General features: G+C 36.8%; 1 protein-coding gene across 2 annotated transcripts in view; it reads right to left on the bottom strand.

Moving 5' to 3' along the window:
• Nucleotides 1-7,490: 7,490 nt before the first annotated feature.
• COBLL1 (cordon-bleu WH2 repeat protein like 1) overlaps nucleotides 7,491-23,743 on the bottom strand; it is a 74,483-nt gene continuing 58,230 nt past the window's right edge. For both annotated transcript variants that reach the window (XM_054515472.1, XM_054515473.1), the window contains exons 10-14: nucleotides 19,310-19,568; nucleotides 16,740-16,825; nucleotides 13,798-15,410; nucleotides 12,978-13,160; nucleotides 7,491-10,264 (exon numbers count right to left, since the gene is read on the bottom strand). In XM_054515472.1, coding sequence (XP_054371447.1) covers nucleotides 10,178-10,264; nucleotides 12,978-13,160; nucleotides 13,798-15,410; nucleotides 16,740-16,825; nucleotides 19,310-19,568 — 2,228 coding nt within the window. In that variant the 3' untranslated portion in view covers nucleotides 7,491-10,177. The remainder of the gene's footprint in view (nucleotides 10,265-12,977; nucleotides 13,161-13,797; nucleotides 15,411-16,739; nucleotides 16,826-19,309; nucleotides 19,569-23,743) is intronic.

Genomic DNA, 23,743 nt, shown 5'->3' with positions numbered 1-23,743 from the left:
AACAATGCCAATCTCAGCACTTATTACAGACCTAATTATCACAACATCAGTGCACCTAACATTTTAATGTATTTATTCCCTTCATATGGATGAGTAAGTGTTTGCATCTTTATGTGCCTGAACAGGTTTAAAAATTAACCCTGGGAGGGTATTCAAAGTACCTGACTTTAGACAACTATATTGTGGTAGATTGGCCATCACAAAGGAGAGAAACAGAAGACTCCAGATGTCAACTAAAAAACACAGGGGGTTTAGCACAGACAACCATCCCAGAAAGACTTTTTGTTTCCTCTGGATTCATAGAAAACCTTAGGAGAACTGTCTTCCTACTTAAACATCTCTGTTTGCTGTTGAAAATTAGACAGTACAATTAATTTGCTAAGTGATTTTCTCAAAATCTAATGGAATTTGTGGCTCAGTAAGAAATGCAAACTCTGAGTCCAAAATTAGTACTCTAACAATCAGGCTGTCCTTCTTTGTATAATAAAGGATTCTTGTTTCTAAAAATAAAAAAAGGTAAAATGCAATAATACTTTGCCACTTCAAACAATAAATCAGCTTTAAATCTGGTCCAAAAAACATTTCCTTTGAGCTGGAGTAAAAAGTACCTTTTCCTTTGATTTCATGCTTATTGAAGCTGTGCTCTGGAGTTATTAAGTACCTACTAGAATTTAATTTTTTTTTTCTAAAAGTCATAATTTTACCATGACAAGTAGAACAATTTCATAACACTAAATGTAAGCAACTATCTATTTTGCTTTTGTGTAATTATGAAGGACACACTCACAATATATGAAAAACAACATAGAAGATAATTCCAGACAATTATGTTACACATAGTTTAACAGTCAAAAAGTCTTACAGATTTCCCTTCAGGGCGGGTAGGCAAGGGGAGAAAGAGAAAAATACTGGCTACTGAACAAGTTCATAAATAATTTGCACCTGATTTCAAAGAAATTTAATATTTGGTGTATCTGAAGTATTTGGAAAGAAGGAGTACAAGCTGAGATCATATCTAAAATTAAGAAAATTATTATAGCCACTCAGCCCTTTCAAATTCAACCTTCAGTGTTCTCCACATCCATAAATTTATCCCAACCCATTATACTTGTCTCAGAATTATAACTAAGAAAGCAGAATGCTTTTTCTTCTTTTTTTACCCTACTTGAACTTACTTTTTAAGACAGTGACAGTGAAGTTTTCAGACTTAAGTCCACTTGAGCTTTCATCCTCTCCATCAGGAAGAACTGCTGGACTAATGCATCCCCTTTCTATAATGTCTGGGTCTTTGTACATCCACACTACACTTGGTACACTTTCTTATGACTGGATTTCTGTGCTACTGGATCACTCAAGATGACATATCCATCCCACAGATGGGCTAAGCACACAGGCATAGTTCTGTCAAATTTGCCACAGCACACAACAAAGAGTCTGTAGTAGCTTTATGGTTTTTCTGTTCTCATTATGGGCTGTGGGAGGACAGACAGTAACTAATCTGGCAAAAAGCCTACTGGTAAAAGTTCAAACCATTGAAAGTCTCTTAAAGAATTTGAACTGACAAAGTGAATTTGAGGATTCTTCTTCCTGTGGTAGCTCTTCAAGGCCTCAAACCCATTTTAGCATTTTGTCAAGCCCTGGCCACGGAGCCAATACCACCTATTAATCATGTTAAAGCCAAGGGTGATACATGAAACTTACTGACTGATATACTGGACTTTGAGCAGTATATAACCAGCTTAACCAAATTCCAATTAACATTGCCAGCCTGCATGATTTTATTTGGAGAAGGTACTTTGCAGTGTAGCTGGAGGTAGCCCATTGAATATTGCATTTGATCCAAATGTAATTGCAGTTCAGCAATGGGTGAAGGGAGTTAATTCTTGCATGGGCTGAATTTTGCCTAATTGCAACTTGGATTTGGGCAAAAGCTGTATGAATTTCCATGGGGAGTAAGAAAGGTATATTTTAATATCTTTTATTATCCCAGTCCCTTCAGAACATTTCTCCTTTTGTTTATTTGGAGAGAAAAAACTACCATTAAGTGATTTGCTAAAATATTAAAGCTCCAGTTTGGCTGGCTCTCAAGCAAGAACGTAGGCTTCTATTATAACATATTGGGAGCTTTCAAAGCAAAGCAATTCATAATAAATTTATTCAAATTGACACATTTCTGGTTATAATGTCTTCATTATTTCTTCAGAGTTATGAAACATGAATTATATCACTGTAACCACAACACTAGTCAAGGAAATCTAATTTTCTGTGAAGTCTGTTTGAACAGTCATCATGTAGCTCAAGGCATACATTCAATTGGTTTTTTTTACTGTTCCTTATATTGGTGTTATTCCAAAGGCTATAGTAATATTATAACCTCATTGCATCTCATTCTAAAAAATATTCTTACTTGGCAGGTTCTAAAAATATACAGCAACATAAAAAATTAAAAATAATTACATTATTAAAATCTATTAGGCATACATTGAAGAGAAGTACCTTTCAGATTATTTGGTATATTTCAAACACTTTCTCTTTAAACAGTACATGGATTTTATCATCATAGCCAGCAAGCTAGCATATATTTTATTCAATTTAGATTAAAACTGAATTAAATTAACATGGCATAGAATTCCTGAATCATGAGATAAACATAAACCAAAAAAGAACTTTTTAAAGCAAAATAAAAAGGTTCTCCATAAGAACCTTTTCTGTCTTATACTTAATTTATTAAATTCTTTTAACAATAATGAAGTGAATTATAATTTAAAAAAATTAAAAACACAACAACAACAAAAAAAAAACCTCCTCTGATAGTCTCTTTTACAGTTTCCTAGGATGGAAAGATTTTTTTTCTCTCACTTTGCTGTCAGAAATGAAAGCCTTAGCTGCAATCATTAAAGGTCTGAATTTGAATTTTTCAGCAATCCAGAGAAATGAGAGCAGGTATTGTTATCATCATTATCATTATAAAGTTCTTTGTCTATGGATATTCTAACAAAGTTGCTGGTCAGCTGTTTGTCAGATGCCGTGCCAGTGATCTTATAGTAGATTAAAAAGAACAGCAAATTAAAATTATAACTTTGTGAACTCATTGCAGGTAAGTCCTCTATAAACTCAAGTGACTGGATGTGGTGCCTAGTGCTAGAAGCCGACACTGAAAAAGCTGCCAAAGCTAAAAATAAATTAATGGATTTGTTTGTAAATAGCTGGTAGGATCTTGTCTCCTAACACAGTCCTCTTTCCCTCTAGTCCTGTTTGTTAAGGCAGCTGTTGGACAACCTCAGAGAACTAAAACTCCCCTAGGCCTAGACCTCTCCAGCTTTCTGTATTTGGAGCAGAGATCCGAGGATGAATATTGAAGTCAAAATGACCCTTGATAAGACCTTGCTGGCCTGAACTACCAGTGAGCAGGATTGAGAACAGTGTACAAGATCCCTTCTGGAGTACTGGAAGGCAGTATCTGCTCTGCCACAAGTCAGACCAATTTAGATAGCTCTTTGAGTAACTGATTGAGTAAAAAGAGGCAAACTCAGCTTTATTCTATGAATGAATCTTTACAGACCTGCTATGGAACCTGTCCAAAACCAGCTCAAGCAGACACCCCCAGAAACAGTGTGTCAGTGTGTTATCTGCTAAAAAGTATCAGGAAAAGTGGAAGCCAAGAAGTTTACTGTTCCTAGAGAAGTTAGAAGTATGCATGTTTTATTTCCATTTTCTCTTACAAAGCACCTTTATTTGTATTATTTTTTGCTATGATCAGATATATGTGTATGTGTAGTTTCCATGAGGAGTCAGTCTGGACTTTGGTAAGTCTGGACCCTGTTTAAACAGTGTTGCTGTAGTGCTTACTGTGGAAGACTTCAGTGGAGGGCTGCCACCGGCAGCTTTTTCCAGCCTTCACCCCAGGGCCAACCAACAGCCCGTGTTCGGAACAGGAGCGAGGCAGTAGGTCCTCATTCCTGTGTGATGCTTTGGAGGTGAGGCAAAACTCGATTCCTCTGCACATGCAACCAACACCACGTTTGCTTCCTGGTCCTGCACAAGGTGGGAGAACAGCTGAAAGACAGTGCCTGCTTTTGGTGTAGGTTCCCTCACCATCTCTTTGTCTACCTCTGGCACATGATAGCATGGTCAAATGCTCTTGGTACACCTTGCTGCAAGGGAGTCGTGGATGTGCCCAAAGGGCCTCCCAAACATGAGAGGTGGTGTGGTGTTAGGCACTGTGGAGAACTCTTCTGAGTCTGCTGCATAGATCTGGGCAAGATACTCTAACCTGAAAAGTCTTCTGAAGTGCTTGGCAGCAGTCAGATAGGTCAGGTGAAGTATTGCCATTCTTTCCAGAGTTCAGGGAATTAATGCATTTCCAGTGTCTGGTGGCTGTATAAGGGAACAAAAACAATTTAACAGCTACTGCAATTCATTTTTATACTAGGATTCCATTTTTCAGGGAGTAATAGTGAGTATATATCAAATTGTTGACCCTTTGCAAGTGGGCTTCAACATAAATTAATTGTTGTGTTAAAAAAATGAGTTTTATGTTTACACTGCAATTTGTCCCTGAAATGGAGGCTCAATCAGAGTTTCAATGATTTACTAAAGATGTTTTAAACATAATGTCCAAACAATGCTACATAAATTAAACATGATGTAATTGAGTGTAACACTAAGTGGCTCATCACTGTTGATTCATGTGGAAATCACTGAAATTCTACTGTTCATTATGCATTCATTCAGTATTAATGTAGATACTATATGTGCTTCCATGGGGATTCTAGTGTTACTCAGCATTCATTAAGTTTTAATGTACCATTAAAATGGCATCAAAAGACCCATCTAAAAACACTGCCACAAAGGTAGTTCATTTAAAGACAGTTAAAGCAGCATGTTTCACTTAAATATTGCAATTCAAAGTAAGGTAACAATGAATCAGCAGAAACAGTTCAGGAAAAAATAGCATTTGATATCAAATGCTCTATTGCCTCCACCCAGCAATCCAGGCTAGAGTGTTTGAACTAAATGCCATACATTTGCCCTGTTCCAGATTTCTGGACAGCTGCTTGTATTTGTAGACAGAAGTTCTTATCATGCAAGTACATGGTCTTTAAGTTGAAATTAACAACTAAATATATATCATATCCTTAAGGTTTTAAGTTCTTTTGTTCACTGGCCAGAGGACTGAAAAATCACCTGTGTGGGGTGATCACATCTGTGAATAAATAGGATTCACAAGATTCTATTCAGGTCAATGTTTAGTGCTTTAGAAGCATGACACACAAACTTTTCTCAAACTTTGATCTTGTACAGAATAGGTATAGCCTGTAGATGACTTGCTATAGCAAAAGGAGACATTTAAAAAATAAATGTGTCTAAGAAAAAAAAAAATCCTCTTCCCAAGATATTGAGAGAAATAATGCATAGGTATGCTCAGACCTATATATTTGTTTTGGCAAACCTTGCTGATATATAATTAATAAAATGGCAAAAGTGTACAAGCCTCAAATGCCTATGGCACAAGTCCTGATGTTTTGTAAGGCTATGAGTGGCACAGAGAGCATGAATGGGGATTGACGAGTTAATATCTCTTCCACGAAAAGCATTGGAGAGGATAAAATTAGGCTAGCAAGTAGTTCACTACAAACAAAAAATTGTTTTTCAGACAGTGTATCATTAAGTTGAAGAACTCCATATCACACAGGAATGTGTCACTCTTCAAAACTTATGGGAGTTGAAAAATTAAGTTGCCAAGCTTTTGAACAAGACTATTTAAGACTATTAAATGCATAGAAATCATCTTCACTTTGGCATTCTCAGAGCTAAAAATTGCTGAAGGTTTAGCATACTTGGGGGTAAGTATTACTCTGTGTATTTTATAATGTTATGTTTCTCCCTAAGAATATACTTTTGATCATTGTCAAAAGCCAGAGAGCCAGCTAAATAAACCTTCAGTTTGACCCAGCATAACTATTCTTCCTTTATGCTCTAAAGCTAGAACAGTCTATTGCTTGAAGGTACAATGATTAATCACTTGCATTCATGTAGCAACTTTTGTGTTGAAATACAGTTATGTCATCCTAATCAGTTTTCCTTTTTTTTAATTTAACTTCCCATTCCTTTAATCTCTCTTCACGTGGTTTCCAAAGGTCTTGTTTTGTTCTCTCACCCAAATTGCCTTCCACTGTTAGATAAGCTATTTAAAGAGTCAGAATTCAATCTGAAATTCTGCTGCTTTTAACATCTTTATTTTTCACTTGGAGATTTGTTTGATTCCTGCTTATGTTGTTTTTCCCACTGATGATCAGGCAATTCACGTTTCACAAAACCTCCAAATTATGTTTTTAAAGTAATGTAATAGTTACACAAGACACACCTACTTCCTTTTCCTGACAATATGGTCCAGCAGACTCTTCCTTACACCTTTTCAACCTTTTATCTTACTTGGCAGGAAAGGCTATGTATTTTATGTCTATTGAACTTCCAAGCACACCTGACATTCTAAAATATTTTTTTTTACTTCAGAAATTTTCTTTTTAAAAACACAACAGCAGACAAAGTTTAAATAAAGTGAAAAAAAAGGTCTCTATTTACAGGTAGAGCCTTGCAGCCCATGTTCCCCAGACCTCCCTCTCTCATGGTTCCTTTTCCTGAGGAGCCAAGCCCCCAGTGAACTTGATACATAGAGCTTGTGCCTGTGTCTCATGGTAGCTTCTGTTAAAGCTCTTAAAACAGCTCACAGTAGAGCTCAGGCAGAGGTTATACAAATGTGTAAGAGATGGTCAAAACATGCTTAAAGAGCTGGGGCCACCAGCAGCTCAGCTGCCCTCTGACCATTCAAGAACCACCCTGGCACTAATGCTGCTCTTGAGAAGGGTTGGCAGCATGCTAATCCTTGACCATGAGGCACCCACCTGTGCAGCTGCCTGGGTGCCCAGCTTGCTCCCAGTCCTCTGCCATTTAAAAAGGAAGATTTGTGCCATCCACTTCTTCAACCTTTGCTTCACTTCCTTGTTTCACTTAGGTGCTGAGTTTAGAATTGCAGCAGCTTGGCATTCATAGCGTGGGGATTTCCTTTTTGGTACATGCACTTTGAAACTGCAGGTGGCCAAATACACTTCAGTTAGCAGAATGCAAGTGTTTAATTAGCTTTTAGCAATTGAAGCAATGGAATAATGTCTGCTGATCAGACCAATCATGCTGTTTAACCAAAGGTGACCAATTTCAGCTCCTGCATTCCATCTCCCCATTTAGTTCAAGTATTTAATTTAGAAAACTGCAATCAGCTTAACTACTTAAAATATTCTTTTTATTGTATTATTGATAAATCAGAGCTATAAAAAGCCTTAAGCAAATGTGAAAGAAATTCATTTTTTCTTTCTTTGCCACTTCAGATTAAATGTGACTATAGCCTGTTAGATTGTAGTCTTTCTTGCTTTCTTGGAGATCACATAGGGGGGAAAAAGGAAAAAGACATTAAACAGGCCGACACATATAGCTGACGGAAAACTATGAAAATCTGGGTCCAGCTATAGTTTATTAAATATTTTTTAACTAGAAATATTTTAACCATTAGTAAGTACTCTAGTGGTTAATGTACACCAGCACTAGCACACTGAGTACACTAGCACTTGCAAACAGCCACTGCTGGCCAGATTTTTTTTAATAGCTATTAGAGGTTCTAGAGCAGAAATGTTTTTATGGTTGAATAATGAATAAACACATCAAGTTTATCAACAAGAGTTTCTCTAATAGACTTTAATAAAAGAGTGTAAGAAAAAAAAGCATCTGTAGAAATACAATAGCAAGATTTAAAAATGTCTTACATATACATGTTGGAAGAAGAGGGAAAGAGAAAGTTTAGCTAAACAAAATTGCCAGCTAGTCACAAGTCTCATTGAAGAGTTTCACAGTATTATAGCATGTGTAGACATTTCAATTAGTTATCAAGCAAGTTCAGTTACACAAAGAAGAAACCCTAAAATTCAAGCAAGGTGGTTTTAATTTCTGTTACATAAGATATTTGCCTTCAGGAGTTCACATGAAAAGGGAGTTTATTTTTAATATATGGGACTAAGAAGCATACAGTAGTACAGTTTTGTTGTCAAAACTAAAGAAAAGAACAAAGTATGGTTATTTGAACTTTCCCCAAAATAAGAAATTGGACTATGTTGATTTGTTTGAAAAAGTGAAACATCATATATATTTGTATTAGCACAGATGAAGATTAAATTTATTTTAATAAATAACTTTGGTCACCTTGGCAGAGAATACCAACATTTGAAAAAAACCTCTAACTACCACACACCCAAAGTACAAGGAAAAGACCCTTTCACAATGCAACCCCTTCTCTGGCAGTTTAAGATCAGCATGGTGTATTGGAATGCCTAAAACACAGACTTCAAAAATCACAACGAGCACAGACTACAATCCAGGGAGCAAGTTACAATTTTCAAGGCTGTCCCTCAAGACACCGTGATATCCAGAATGTAAGTCCCAGTTAGAAACTAGAAAAGCCCCTATATCTCACTATTTTCAAGTGAAGGTTGAAACTTTCTTTTGCAGTCAGACCCTGAAACAGATCTTTTGAACTACCATGTGAGCTTCCCCCACCCTCAGAATGAACTCTTGATTGGAGGCAAGAACAAGGAAGTGGTAACACATTGGACGTGGTAACGCCATTGACTAGGGACTAAGATACAGGAGAGAAAACAGGAGAGAACAGCAATGAAAAAAAATGTTCTTCAGATCTCTTTATGAATTTCTATTTACTAAAACATTTCTTAAAGGGTTTCAGCATTAAGTTATACAACACCATAACTTGTAACTGGTAAATGACTCTGTACTAGGAAAGTAATTAGACCTCTTTGAGATTATTGCACAAAAACCTGGCAGCAAACAATTTGAAAATGCACATATAGATCAGTTTCTGAAACTGAGTTACATAAGGTTTCTAAAATACAACATATATATATAGTTAGAGAATAGAAACGAACTAAAATTGCTTAATTTTAAATCAAGTCCAGCACAAAAATATTTTAATATGGCAAATACCCCAGGACTTGCTGCATGCATCCACAATGTAGCTATTTCATCATGAGTGTGATCTTATTTCCACCCCTCCCCCAAAATGTATAATCTTGACAAAAAACTCAAAATAGATAAAATATAATGTCGAACATTTTCTTTTAATAGATATTCCTATTTTTGCATTTAATGCTTAATCTATAAATATGATATCTGACATAAGCATGATTTATGTGGTTTTGTGTGGTTTTAAGATTGAAATATATTAATAAGTTCAAAGCAGTTCATTTTTTAGTTATACTTCTAGTGAAAAAATATTCTATTTCATAAGGTATCAAAACTGGAATTTGTTTTTTATTAGTAAGTGACTCTAAGTTGATGGTTACTTAAAGATATAATTAGTTCACAAAAATTATTGCTTATCTGAGTGCTAGGTAAATACTATATACAGATATTTAAACAGTAGTAGAGAAACATCATGTCACACTACTGTTAAGAAAAGGTTATGAGTAGTACAAAAGTTTCCAATAATTTATGTTCTGATTTTTTTGTGTGTGTGCTACCAGAAAAAACAATTACAAGAAAATAAAAAAAAAAAATCCAAATATATATCCCAATTACTGTCTGCTAAAGGAACAAAAACATCAATTTTTTTTTAGACAGAAACAAAGTCTTGCATTGAATTAAGATTTCTACTAATTACAATTTTAATTTAATAAAGTAATATGGAGGCAGCATGTGGTATATTTAAGTTCATACAATCTGTTAAAGTAATACACAGTCGAAAATTAATTATTTAATCTAAACCTTTTAGGTCTCTTCCAATCTGTAATTTCAGCATAGTGCTACAAATTGTTTAGTCCAGACTAAAATCAAGAATCTTCAATTCTCATTCTATCATAAGCAAAGCTCACCTACACCTTGTCTTAAAACATTTTAGCAGCATAGTCAGCTTTATAAAGATAAAAAGGCAAAATATTACTATAATTTACATATTCTAATAATCTTTTCAAGGCATCAAATGACCCAGCTTGAAATTGTTATTACCGTTGACAAAAATATATTAACATATACTCGCATTTACACTTTCAAAAATTTGTAGTTAGTATTAAGTTGGCCTATGAAGCAGTAGTAAAGTGCAAAATATTTGGTATAATATCTAGGGATTAGCCTTAGCTTCTGTGGAATACAAAGGATTAAGCCTGGCTCTTCCATTGACAGCTATGGTGTTTGATGGAGGACCAACCTGGAGGCAGGGTGGGGGAAGAAAAAAAAAGAAAGAAAAAATATTAGAGAAATGTTAACCTATATTTCCAGATTTTCCTCTCTCTAATATGTTACACAAGGTTATTTCATTTACTGTTCTTCTCACTGCAATGGAAGACCTCCTAATGATTTCGTAAGCTTATATTCTAAGGAAGAGGAAACAGAAGACATTACTAAGAAACATATTTTATCCTGACTAAAAATTTCATGTATAATTATTCAAAAGACATAATTTTTAGTCCTTCTCCACATCTGGTTGCAAAGAAATACTTTTGAAAGCATCACTAAACCAAATGTTTTTATTAAATATTGAACAAACCTGATTTCTTACTAACTCTTCTAACAATTTATACCGTGGTAATGTTTCTTTTATCACAAGCAAACCGTAACTTTTAGCAGAGATAGCCAAAGCCTGATTTTCGGTGGAACTGCATAACCCAACAGCTCCAGCTGGAGTTAATGGGAGCTGTAGATGCTCCACAGCCATGAGAACCACATACCACAGCACACAGTTTACTAAACACAATAAAAACATTCTCAAGAGAAAAATCGTTAAAAAGAAACCTCACTTGACCCATTTTAAGTTAGTAATTACTGAGGGCCCTATTGAACAGGAAACACCAGCAACACAAAAGGCCACAGATCTCAGCACTGCATACTCACAACATATTAAGTAAAACAGAGGGTGAAAAATTAAAGAACTTGGCAAGCCGTGCCAGGATTTTATTTTTTAAATTGCTCTCAGAGCGGCAAGAAGAGAGATTATGATAAGAGGTAAAAAGAGAAGCAAGTACCTGACAGACATCTCTCATTGTTCAAATGGATCAGATTACTACTCCTTTTCCTGACTGCAGCACGATACTGGAAGCTATGAGGTGGATGCATTCTAGAAATCCTCTCAATTCTCAAAAGCACTTTTGGGTGCAAATAACTTATTGATACAAAATGCTTCATTTCTCTGCCCCACTACTGCCAGTTGTCCATGTTAAACATAAAATGAGACCATGTTTTTATTAAATTTGCTGTAGGCCAAAGAAATCTCTTTCTGCTGTCAGACATACCTGTACCAAAGCATATGCAATCTGAGAGCAAAAAGAACAGCATGTACAATTTTATGCTTGGCAAAACTTCAGTGAGTTCTTCACTGCATTTTGTTTGTGTTCCAGGGGTTTTTTTAAGCCTGGTTCAGATTTCTGTGCTGCAGAGTGCTCTTCTTTACAGTTACAGCTTCTTCATTATTATAATTTCTTCTTAAAAAGTACAGTCCTTTCATCACCCCAGTCTCAACATGTAATTTACTGACAAAGCTCATCTCCCACCCACAGAAGAGAAAGGGAGGGGAAAACCAATTTCAGTCATTATCTCTCTCCCCTTCCCCATGCCATTCTTGTACCTGACTGATAAAGACTATATGGGTCAACTCTACACTAAGAACATTTCTATTAAAAATAATGAATAAATAAATGAAGTGTCATATTATTCAGAATGTAATTATGCACTAGAAGAAAAAAAAATCCTAAAAATATATGCAAATAAAATCCAAACAGTATTTCTGGTAGAACAGATTTCACCTCTAACGGATTCTGAACAATACAGCATTTTCTTAATCTTATCCTGTTTTTAATATGATTACTGACATGTAGTTAAAAGCAATTCTACAGTGTATTATATACCATTTTTACTGACTAGAGATCAAACCCTACTTGAGCATGCTTGCAACTTTTCCAGGAAACTCAGTCTTCCTATTCACTGTAGAAATGATGGGAGATTTAACAAGCTTTAGAGAGGCTGTTGCACTGCTACACTGAAACAAAAACCTATGAAACAGAACGTTCCACTATCTGACCATTCACTGTGAGATTTTGACCCGAGGGAATCAGACTTCCATAAAACAAACAAAAAATGTCCCTTGTATCCACCTACCCCACAGGATTAGGTTATTTCAAGTGGAAAAGGGAAGGAAAAAAACCTTCTGAATTTCTTTGACCTTCTGCAATGAAAAATTATTCCTCAAAACAGAATGCAAATTACTAATGTGAAGTCAAGAAAACTTTGTGAAACTATGATTTTCTGGTTGCATACTTAAAGCAGTACAGATTTTAGAAATGCAGACTGTTTTACCCAATGAGAGATATCTAGGTTAATTTTAGGAGAGAAAGTTTTTAACCAGAGGGGGTAGGGGAAGATGGTCCTTCTCGGACTGCTGACAAAAGATTGAGAAATATCTTAGTTATGATGCCTAACAGATTAAGGACCTGATAAAGTGTAATAAATAAGAAAATTGTCTTCAGAAACGTGTGTTATCTGTCTGAAAAAGATTGTAGCCACTTCAAGTCTAGAACAAAGCTGTTCAGCAGGTTTTCTAAAGCCAAACCTTTTCAAACCATGTAAACACAAACAAATCAGATTTTATGGACAGGATACTTAATGATAACCTAGAATAACCTTCATTTCAGGAAGATTTTGATTACGTTCGTACTGTACGAAATTACAGACATTTGAAGCTCTGTGGGTGCATTCACCAGTTTATTCTGCAAAACTGACCCTCTTCCCCACCTCCCTTCCCATTGTTAAGAGACCTCTTGGCAGCAGTTTGTGCCAACACTAACTGCTTTTAGAATCAGGCATTAGTATGGTAATTCTGAAGGAAGTACCATGAGTTCTTTGTTTTGGATGCAATGATGAAAACTCACCCTTTTCAATTTGGCAGCAGCTTCTCCAGAGCGGATTGCAGCCAGCAGGCTCTGGTGGATCTGTTCGGGGTCAGCGCGCGGGAGCGTCATCACGGTTTGTCTCTTAGTGACAGGGCGTGGGTGGTCAGGGGAAGCACCTGACTGCGCCTGACTCTTCTGCTCACTATGCACATAGCTGTCTTTCTATAAAGGGAGGAATTGGAAGGAAAAGAAGCCAAAAAGTTTTCATCTGAATTAGTTATAAATGGAAATCTGAAACAACCTGGCACAAGGTTGCATAGCAAACTGCTGCCATTCTAGTGTTTGCTTGTTCAAGATTTCTGACATCAGCCACATTTCCAGCATAGCACATAGTTTCTTTCTCATGTAATTATGCTAGCAAAGCTTTATAGCTCCATTCAAGTGTGCTTGTGGCATGACCACTTGAAGCCAAATGGATCATATCACTCAGAATTAAATTTAAGAAACCAAGACATAGAACTATAAAGAACAAATTGTAAACACTCCAAACATAAAAATAAGTACTACACAGGATATATAACTATTTAATTTACAGTTCTTTAAAGTAGGGGATGCTAATTATGGCAGGAAATAATTATCTCCAATCATCTGAATGATGTTGCTTTCATTTTTAACATTCCCTGTATTCCTGCACTTCATTATAATGCTGTGCTGCTGGTGGACACCAGGGGGACAGGGTGTTTTCCCTGCACAAATACAGCACTTTCTGGCCAGGAAGCAGTTCAGAAACAAGCCTTTACGTTGGTTGCACTTAATGGCACTGGATCCACAGTCAATTTGTATTAGAAATAAAGTTTACCTTATCCATTAGACTATTTTGTGACCCCGCTGTTATGGTCTGTAAGGAAGGACTTTTCACTTCAGGCATGGAGGTAGCTGAGGAGAATCCAGCTGCCAAAGGGACAGAGGAGAATTCCACTGGAAATTCCTCTCTGGGCGCCTGGCTAGTGATCGTACGCGTCTTATTGAATGATTGTGACCTTTTGACGGCAGATGAGACAGCAAGAGCAAAAGGGGATGGTCTTGAGCTGGAGTATGGCTTTGGAACTGCAAAATTTCTGAGAGTTCTTAAATTCAGTGGTGCTGGAGGACAAGAGGGAACATTTAAAGGCTTATTGCTTTTAACAGGAGAAGTGGAAGATTCAATGATTTTTCCATCATCAACTTTTTCTTGATCTGCAGGAGGAGAGGGACTACTTGTTTTTTGTAAAGCCAAAGAAGTCAAATCAGGTGATGAGATTTTTTTACCCATCTCTGTATTCTTAACTTCATTTTGAATTGAATTAGGAGCACAAACTGTGCTTCTGGCAACTGCAGATGTCACATAGTGACCTGATGCTCTTCGCTGCATCTGCAGATAAAAAGAACTAGGCTTCATTGTAGGACTTAATGGACTTAATGCATTTGACTTGTCCTGAGTCTCAGAAGAAGCATTTGTATTATCCAAGTTTAGCTTCAGTGGGACAGGCTGCCTGAAAGACTCTCTTTCCATCTGGTTGCTCCCGGTAGCAATCTCACCTCCAGAGGTCACAGTATGCTCAGAAATGCTGTTCACTCTCTGCAGCAGACCATTTGCTGCTGCAGATTCATTTTGTGACCCAACCTGTAAAGGACCCACACTTTCTGACAGATGAGGAATTTCAGTTTGCACTATGACTTCTTTGGGGTCTTCCAAAGAAGATACCTCTTGATCCTTATGATCTGATAGAACTTCTGATTCCCAGCTCTTCATCATTTCTAAGAATTTTGGAGGCACTATCTTATAAGTAGTCATCCCAATTTTTGGTATGTAATCCCTTGTAATTTCATTAGCAGGTTTGGGTTTAGGTTTGGTGTCCGGTCTATAAAAAGGCTGACCTTTTACAGGAGAGTCATCTGGAGTTTCAGCAGTTGTTCCTGGTGAAGCAAAATCACTGCCATTTATATAGATGTGACTCTGGTCTTTTATTGGAATTACTTTTGTATGAGTAACTTCTTGTGTCTCAAGATTTTGTTCTACTGAAGTATCTTCACTCTCTTGATGCATTCCATGCATCACTTGAGCAAGGGAGTTGCTCTTATCTCTGTTGTGTTGAGGAATCAGTTCTCTAAATGTGGATGATTCAACAGCCTGAGGAACAGTAATTTCCTTCTGTGCAGTCCTTCCCAAATTGCTATCCAAAGTCTGGATTCCAACATCCTGAGTTTTTACTGTGTCCAAGCCAGTTGGATTTGTTTTGCCATCTTGCTTTTCTGAAACCAGTTGAGGATAATTCCTATGACTTACAGAGATGTCATTTTTACATGCCTGGCAGTTTGATAGTCTGTCAATTTCAAGCTTGTTATTCTCTTGAAAATCTACTGTTTTAATTTCGGCTGTCTGAAGTTCTTTCCCTTCTTCTGTTGTTGCAAGGAGTTTTGTATCACTGTGATCTTCAAGTTAAAGAAATATTCCAAAATTAATACAAATGCCAAAAAGATTCAAGCTTCCTTATTACATCATGAAGCTCTGCATCCAGTGTATTTAGTAACAATTACTAGCTTCTCACTGATGCTAATATTTTCCCTAACCCTTTTAAAGATATATTTATATTTGATTAATATAAATAATTGCATTCTAACTCAAGTATTCTTCCTTAATAAACAGCTTACAGATGCCATGCATCAACTTAGTAGAAAAACTATTCTAGAACAATTTGAAAACTGCTAATGAATTTTATACGCATCAGTGACTCAAGACCTCAAGGACTATTCAATATTGAGTTAGATGCATTTTTATTTAGTTCTACACATCTGTGGCTTCTGTTCTTAAATTTTAATGTTACAAATCTTGTCAAGTACACCTCATGTATTTGTACAAGGAAACAATTGAAAAACATATGGACAAGAGCAATTTGCCAAACCTATTTTTCCTACCTTTTAGCTGGTCTGATAATTCAATTTTCTACCTCTGGACTAAACGATGTGATCATCTCCCAAACACATGAATATTTTGGTCAAATTCTTTTAAACACAATATTGGTAAAAAATAGATTTTTCAGGAATAGTTCATATGGAGTGGTATTTTGTAGGGGGAAAAAAGCCTCATTCCATGTATGCTATAAAACGGTAGTTAAAATTTATATCACATATAAACAGGACTTGTGCTGTTATGATTTATTAACAGAGGTGCACTGAGTATAAAAGACTATAGAAGGCCTAATATATAAATCTGAAAATCAGTGTGACAAAAGAACAAAATAAATCAGTCAGGCCACTAAGTCCACAGAGAAATTTATGGCCCATTAGATGCACAGGATGTCGTAATTTTGTTTCAGATCAGTGTGCCACTTTCCGTTACTTGTGCTTAAAAATATTTGCAATTTTATGCAGAAAACTCACCCTAATTTCATAAGCAAGGAACAATTGATGGCTTCTTCTTCCCCAGTGGGATGTGGCAGCCATGTCACCCCATGTGGCAGGATTGCCTTTGTGTCCAGCCTTCCCCCTCCTCAGCACTGTCCCACCCACACCATCCTATAACAGCACAAGGCAGCTTTGACTACTGCTAAAACAAAAATATATTAAAAACAACCCCCAAAAAAACCCCAAAACTGCAGCCAATTCTTGTCACCTCATCTCAAAGAAAACACACTAGAGCTAGAGCAAGTGGAAAGAAAATAATCTGATTATAACAATCCAAGAGTTGACTATATAGCCGTTTCTTCAAAGGAATAGGAAAGTTCAAGCTTCAAGTATTAACAACAAGTAGGAACTACTCACCAACATTTTTATTTTGGTCTAAAATTTCAAGCTTCCTATCTGTTTGAAATCCAGCATCCTCACTGCTTATCTTAGTCTGTAGTCCTCTGCAAAGCACAACAGTACGTTAAATATGCTGGTATCATTCATTTCAGTAAACAGAAGGAATGATGCAAGAGAACTGGCAATATTCTCCAAACACAGATGGACAAAACAGAACCGCTCTGCCAAACACTGGAATACTCAACAGAATCAATTTAAAAAAAAAAAAAAAAAGAGTAAATGCTGCCATGATATTTTACCAAAATGACATGCAGCTCTACTTGCTTCTGTGTAAGCAGATGATCAGTCTTCCCTTGTCTTCTCCCCCTCCTTTTGTTTACATGTGCAGCTTGAACAACCCACTTTCCAACAGCAACTCCATTCCAGTGAAGCCACAATGGTTCTTCACTCATATAAAGTTTCCTGACACCCTCAATCTAAAATGTGTCCCTGACTTTGTTCCCGGCATGCTGCATGAGACACTGACTGAGTGTGAACACATGAACTGAGCAGTACAGACTTCTCAAAGTAGTCCCATTCAAGAAATACCTTGAGAACAGCAAAGAAACACACAGCCAACATGTTACTTGCAATCTAAACATCTTGGAAAACATGCAATATCTATTGTCCTTATTTCTCTTGGGACAAGAGAACTGCAAATGTTCTGAATAAAAACCTCATCTTTTTGGGTGTGGGGGGGACATATTAAGCCCTTGGCTTCAAAAGGTAAATGAAAAAGGCAAAAATACTTTAAAATTTATTGATAAAACATTATTAAAACGTCAAACTTTATTCAAGGTATTTTTATAATATGTAGTTAGAAATACTGGCATTATAAAGATTTCAAATTATTTGCCACATCAAATGCATTAGTTGTCAGAACCAGTGCTTTGAGCTGACACATCTGCTTTGAATCATTTAAGATGATAAATTTCTCAATAACCATCCATGCTTGTGCTGTCTGTGTAGTCCCAAACACACTTTAAGTGTCCCATGAACTGCTGAACAGGAGCATATGCTCTCAAAATTATTGCTAGAAGAAAGTTAAAGCTCAGTCCCTCTCTCTGTTCTCTTGCTTAGCTCCATTCCTTTTAACAGAGAAGGGTGACTGAGCTAAATCTATTAACAACAGGCTGAACTAGATTTTTAATAGGAATTAAAAAAAAATCAAATCAAAACCCACCAAATCCAAAAGCCACAAAACACCATGGAGTATCATTATAGAAATTAGTGATTTTGACTGGAATATTTTGCATGTATCCTAGGCTGTATTAAAAAGAAACACTTCTCAGAGTAACGAGATCTTATACATAAGATCAAAATTATCTAAAGTTTTCCAGAAAACTTGTCAGAGAAGCCCCACTCCTCATTTTGGAATCCCCAAGATATTTCAGGAAGCAACTGCCAACTCTAAAGCCAGAGTGCAGTACCTTCTACCTGATCATCACCAGACATGAAAGACATGAAAGGTCACTACCAATTCATAGGTTGGACGGGAAAGAAAAATCCCCTGGACAATTAGGCAAACTGGCCCAATAACACAGGCCTGACAAATTGCAAATTGAAGACAATTTATTAGATCCATAAAGAGGAGAAACACCCAAGCAACTGGGACAATATTCACCAGGACAGAGTATCAAAGATTTTTGCAAAGCCACATTTGGCCTTGGACTGACAAAAATGTCCCTTCAAAAACAAGTCAAACCTTCTTTACTACCTTGAAAGTTCTTGGCTACTAGGGCAGTCACACATTTTGGCTTCAGTACAATAATCGAAATAGTCCTTTCAATTTAATTTGGGAACAGTAGCCAGCTTAGTTGCCCCAGGGAACAGAGAAATAGTGAATTACATTAACACAATGGGACTTCTCTGGACAATCAACATTTATTTCAAGCAGGCACTAACTCATGTTGGAAACCTGCTGAGTCAGGTAGTTTAACAAACATGCTGAAGGGCAAAGGTACAGCATCACCAGAAGGGAAAAAGAGCGGTTAAGGAAACTAATGTGTTTATTCTTTAAAAAAGCTGAATTAACTTGTTTTCCTGAGAGCAAATGGATTGAGACAGGTCAAGACCACATATAAGGAAAAGAAAAAATAAAAATTAAAGCCAAAACAAATATGCAAGCAATAAGAATCATGCCCAAAAGAACAGAAATGGCTGATGTATCTGTTTTCCCCCATCTGCAAGAATGAATTGGTACATTTTTATTTAACTAATCAATCCAAATTTTTTTGCAGGCATTCTGCTCTAGTAAATACACTGGACATTTTAGAGCTGGGTTCAGCTTTTCTGGGCTCCAGCTGTTTGAGTAGTAAGGAAAAGGAAGATTAAACAGAACTGCAGAACACTTCATTGTCATTTTTGTTGAAAAGCTGCATGAATTACTGTGCACAGAAGAGCGCTACAATGAAAGCAAAGCATATTAAAGCTCATTCCTCTCTCACAATTCTCTATTCTGTGCTTCACAATGAAACAGCACTCTGTATTTTACTTGCCTCCCCCATTGTCCCCCCAATGCTCCTTCCTTTGTCACAAAACGTACTTACTTGCCATCTGTGCTCATATTTTCTTGTTTTTCTTCCTCGAAGCTTTGCGCGTTGTCTGTGGGAACACTGCCAGGAGCAGGAGCTGATGAAGCAGGATCATTTTTGTCATTTCCCAGTGATACCTCAGCAGAGCTGAAGGCTGCAGTAACCTCTCCTGTCCCAGGAGAGGTGTTGGTGCTTCCACTGTCCTCTCCCTGTTGCACACCTATCTCCTCCCTTTCATCAATCTCTTCCAGGTTGCATTCTGAGCTCCTTACATCTACAGACACAAAAGAAAGGAAAAGAAAGTAAAAATACCTCCAAACCAACAAAGCCCAAACCAACCCACAGCTCTCAATGCAGGTTGTAGATTAAAAGGGACTGTTCAAGGCAGCCTAAATAATTTGAAGAAGAAAAGCAGATTTTTTTTTTTTCATAATTCAGGTAAATTAAAAAAAAAAAATTAAAATTTAAGAGATCCATTCAATCTTCACAGAATTCGCTGTTTCTTTTCAATTCTCTCTCTTGACACAAGAATATGCTGATCACCGTGCTACTGTCCATCTAGTTCTGTATCTACTGTAAAACATTTTCCATATTTAACCCAAGTATTGAATTAGGATTGTTACATATATTTTCATTTATCTCATAACCCCAAATTTCATGGAGGTGGACAGTTGCTTTTACTCAGACTTCTCGTACTTCCATTAGCTCTCCAGTGAGTTTTAAAACACAGTTCCTCTATATCAGAGTAGGAATGTTCAAGAACTAAATAAAGGGTAACCGAAATACCAATTTTGTCCATGGTTTGAACAAGTTTCACCACCAGTATGAAAAATTTCCCATAACCATCCTAAGTGTATTAAAGTGTCTTGTGCAGTGCTTCATGTTACAGTACAAAAATAAAGTTCATAGAAAAGTGCTAATCATTAAAATGCTGCCATTTGGAGCCAGACAACAGTTCAACTAAAAGGTTGAGTTGCTGGATTAGGACACAGATAAATCAGTGTACTTGAATTAATAAATACACCTGACCAGGGTACTCCCATCAGCTTTGGGTGCATTCACACCTGTTAGGGACAAGCCTTGCACTTGGACAATTAGACTTCAGTCTAAGCAGCATCAGTAAATTTCCAAGTGTAAACCAAAGTCAACAAAGAAAACAAAAAGGAATACTGGAAAGTTGCAGATCCCAGAGTACCAAAAAAAAAACTTAGACTGACAAAAATGTTAGATTGACCTTTCTTAGTGGCTGGTATCCTAAAATGCTTCCAGTACCTCTAGAGAAGTACAGTGTTATAGAAAAATAATAAGATAATGTATGTATTGGACGAAGGCTCTGTACAAAACAGAAACTTTGGAGTTTACAATAAGGTCATTAGTCAAGAGTTCAGTAATACCAAAGATACTCATTCAGAGTTACAGAGAAACTACAAAAGCCAAATATTTTACTGTTTAATTCTTAGTTTTATATTGCAATCTTGTAATAGTGTTTTGTAGTTACAAATTAAGCAATGTGATCAACACATGCCATAGTGCTGAATGCAGAGGCAATTTAAAGCCCCAAGGAAAGAAAGGCAAGACTGCAAAGTGGTTCAGGTGAGCTCCTTTCCTGTGGATTTGGCACAGGTACATACAAATATGTCGCATTGGTATTACAGGGACTCCTACAGGTTTACTAGTCATAAGGGCCTTCTCTTCCTTTCATTGTCCATCAACCCCTTTTCCACCTAGGGAACGTTCATTCCCAGCAGCCTCATGCTTAGGGGAATCATTTTGGTGATGGCAGTATCATTTCATGTGTGACGAGTTAAATATATATCTGTCAAAATGAAAAAACAAAGCATAACAGAATGTGAGCAAACATTGAACTGGCTAAGATTATCCCACAGCCCTAACTGGCTCTCTAGAACATTGCCTCCTTCACTGGTGAGACCTATTATGCCATGGGCCTGAGCCATCACCAACAACAGGAACAAAGACTGAGATTTTCAGTCTAAATGCTCTATGGAAACCTGAATTAGACAACAAAGAAGAGCCAGGACTTCTGACAAGAGAAGTGGAAGCATTCTGGAGCTGCTATGGCTTTGTGCCCAGGCACTGCTGGCATTCTCTGCTGCTTTTCCTCTGGAGACGACTGTAACAAAGGCTGAGTTGTATCTATACTCCTGGGATGGAAACTTAGCTTGGGTTGGTAGGAGACATTCCTGACATTCCTGCTATGTGAAAGTCTGTTCTTTGCTGTGCTAGAAACACCCCCAAGCATTGGGGTCAACTAACCTGACCTACAAATGGATAATACTAAACAAAAACAGCCCTCACACTTCTTAAGAAATGCTCTACCTCATCTCTCAGCATAAGATCAGCCCTGCTTGCTAGTGGATTTTCATCTGTTACTGGGTCTGGTTCAGACCTGGGCCATCACTGCTGCAGGAGAATAAAACCTGAATACATTTGAACACAAACAACATTTAAAAGCCATCCTTCACTTACGTCATGCAGATAACTCCCATGGGGAGCACTTCAAATTCGGATTTGTCTCCAAACCCTCAGTCTATAGCTTTTGCATGCAACATGGAAGAACTTACAGCAATATTGGCTATATACTGTTGTCTTATTGCTTATACAACTTATCCGTAGTTCCATAGGTAACATAAATCACATTTCTACCTGCATATAGTTTATTCTCTGGGAACATTAGTCACTGGGCTTTAAGTAGCCCTAAATCAATATAGCTAGAGTGTGTCACTGTGAAGGTAGATCTATAGATGAGTACACACATCTATATACATATAAACACCCACACACCCCACTGATGACTGAGATACAAACTGCAAGTCTCCTTTGAGCAGTAAGAATACCCCATGCCCAGCAGAGAACAGGCTGGTGCTACTCTGTGAGCTCTCCTGCTCATAAGCACCAGAGCCTGAAAGCCTGACTACACCATGCAAATCTGCTCTTGACTCCACAGCCCCTAACAAGGTGCTTAAGAAATACTGTAACCAATAGGATTATATCAAGGGATTTGTTTGATGGAAAGTTTTCTAAAAATCTCTGATTTCAAAATTCACTTTGAACACTGTTTTACTGTCTTCCCTAGAAAAGTAAAGACTAATAATTAATTAAACTTTGGGAAGGTGAACAAAAATTATAATTGATAAAGAGAATTGTTGTTTATAATGCCTAATTACTTCTCTGTCAATGCTTATTCTAGTAGACATGTGTCTTCAAACTACTTTTGTCAAGGTACACAGTTTTTACACCATGGGAAAATTGTCATTTTACAAGGGAAATGTTGCCTATTCCATACTATATAATGTATATGGGTCTAAGTAGTGCATAGCTAAGAGACACCAAACCATTCGCAGTAGTTCATTTTAGGGCAAAAGGTAACACTGTATTTGCAGCTTAAGTTTTTTTGCTTATTTGCTGAAGTAACACTGCATAACAGAACCACTCTGGAATGACAGTCACAGCCAAACAAAAACTCACAATGCTTCCCAGATGCCTGACAAACAAAGCAATATTAATCCAAATGGAAGGAACTCCTGGGTTTTGGTGAAGTTAAAATTATGTCCAACCTTGCAATTTAGGTGATACTGAACTATTTTATCCATTTAAAAAAATACCCAAACACAGATAATTTTCAGACTAGGAATAGGACAAGTGTATTGCATCTGACTTTGGTGCAGGTTAAGTTTGTTTCTCCAGCATGAGGGCCTTTACTATAAGGAGCCTTTATACACAGGCCTCATGACAGTTTCAGAGATGCCACCAGAGAGCAGCACTATCCCATGAGAAAAAAAAAAAAGAGGCAATGAAGCTGTGCTATGTGACTTATATGTACATTAAAAAAAAACTGCACTACATTAAGTCTTCAGCAAAGGACACTGCATGAAGACACGAGGAAAACTAGAGACTGAAGATTGTCACTAACTGCAAAGGTAAATCCAAGGGCTCAACATAGACTGCCCTAAGCCCAGTAAAGATGATTGCCTTTTTCTATTTCTTTCCATTGCAGCTTAAATTAAAATATTTAATTACAGAACTCAAATGCCTCAAGCAGAAGTTTCTAAATCTAAAAAATAAACAAGCCATTTCTTTGAAGTTCAGGGTTGTTTATCTACACAGCACTTGTTAATTACAGTGATGGGAAAGGCAAAAATTCTAGCACAGATTAACAATCTTAAGATGGAAACAAGTAGAAGAAAACAAAAAAACTTGATTTAAAATCACAGTATGATGAACTTGCTCATCTTAGACCCATTGCATTTGGACAGACAGTTTTCAACACACAAAATTCAGTGCTAATAAACAAACCACACACTCAGATTTGATTATTCTCTTTCATCTGCTGCAACAGCTAAGACAAGGAAAGGTTACAACTTTGTGAGATCTTCAACCCCAGACTCCACAGTATAGGTTCACACTCCCATTTAGTACGTTACATATTGT

The sequence above is a fragment of the Molothrus ater genome, chromosome 7 (genome assembly GCF_012460135.2).
Source record: "Molothrus ater isolate BHLD 08-10-18 breed brown headed cowbird chromosome 7, BPBGC_Mater_1.1, whole genome shotgun sequence".
Classification (NCBI taxonomy): Eukaryota; Metazoa; Chordata; class Aves; order Passeriformes; family Icteridae; genus Molothrus; species Molothrus ater.
This window is presented reverse-complemented; position numbering and strand designations above follow the sequence as displayed.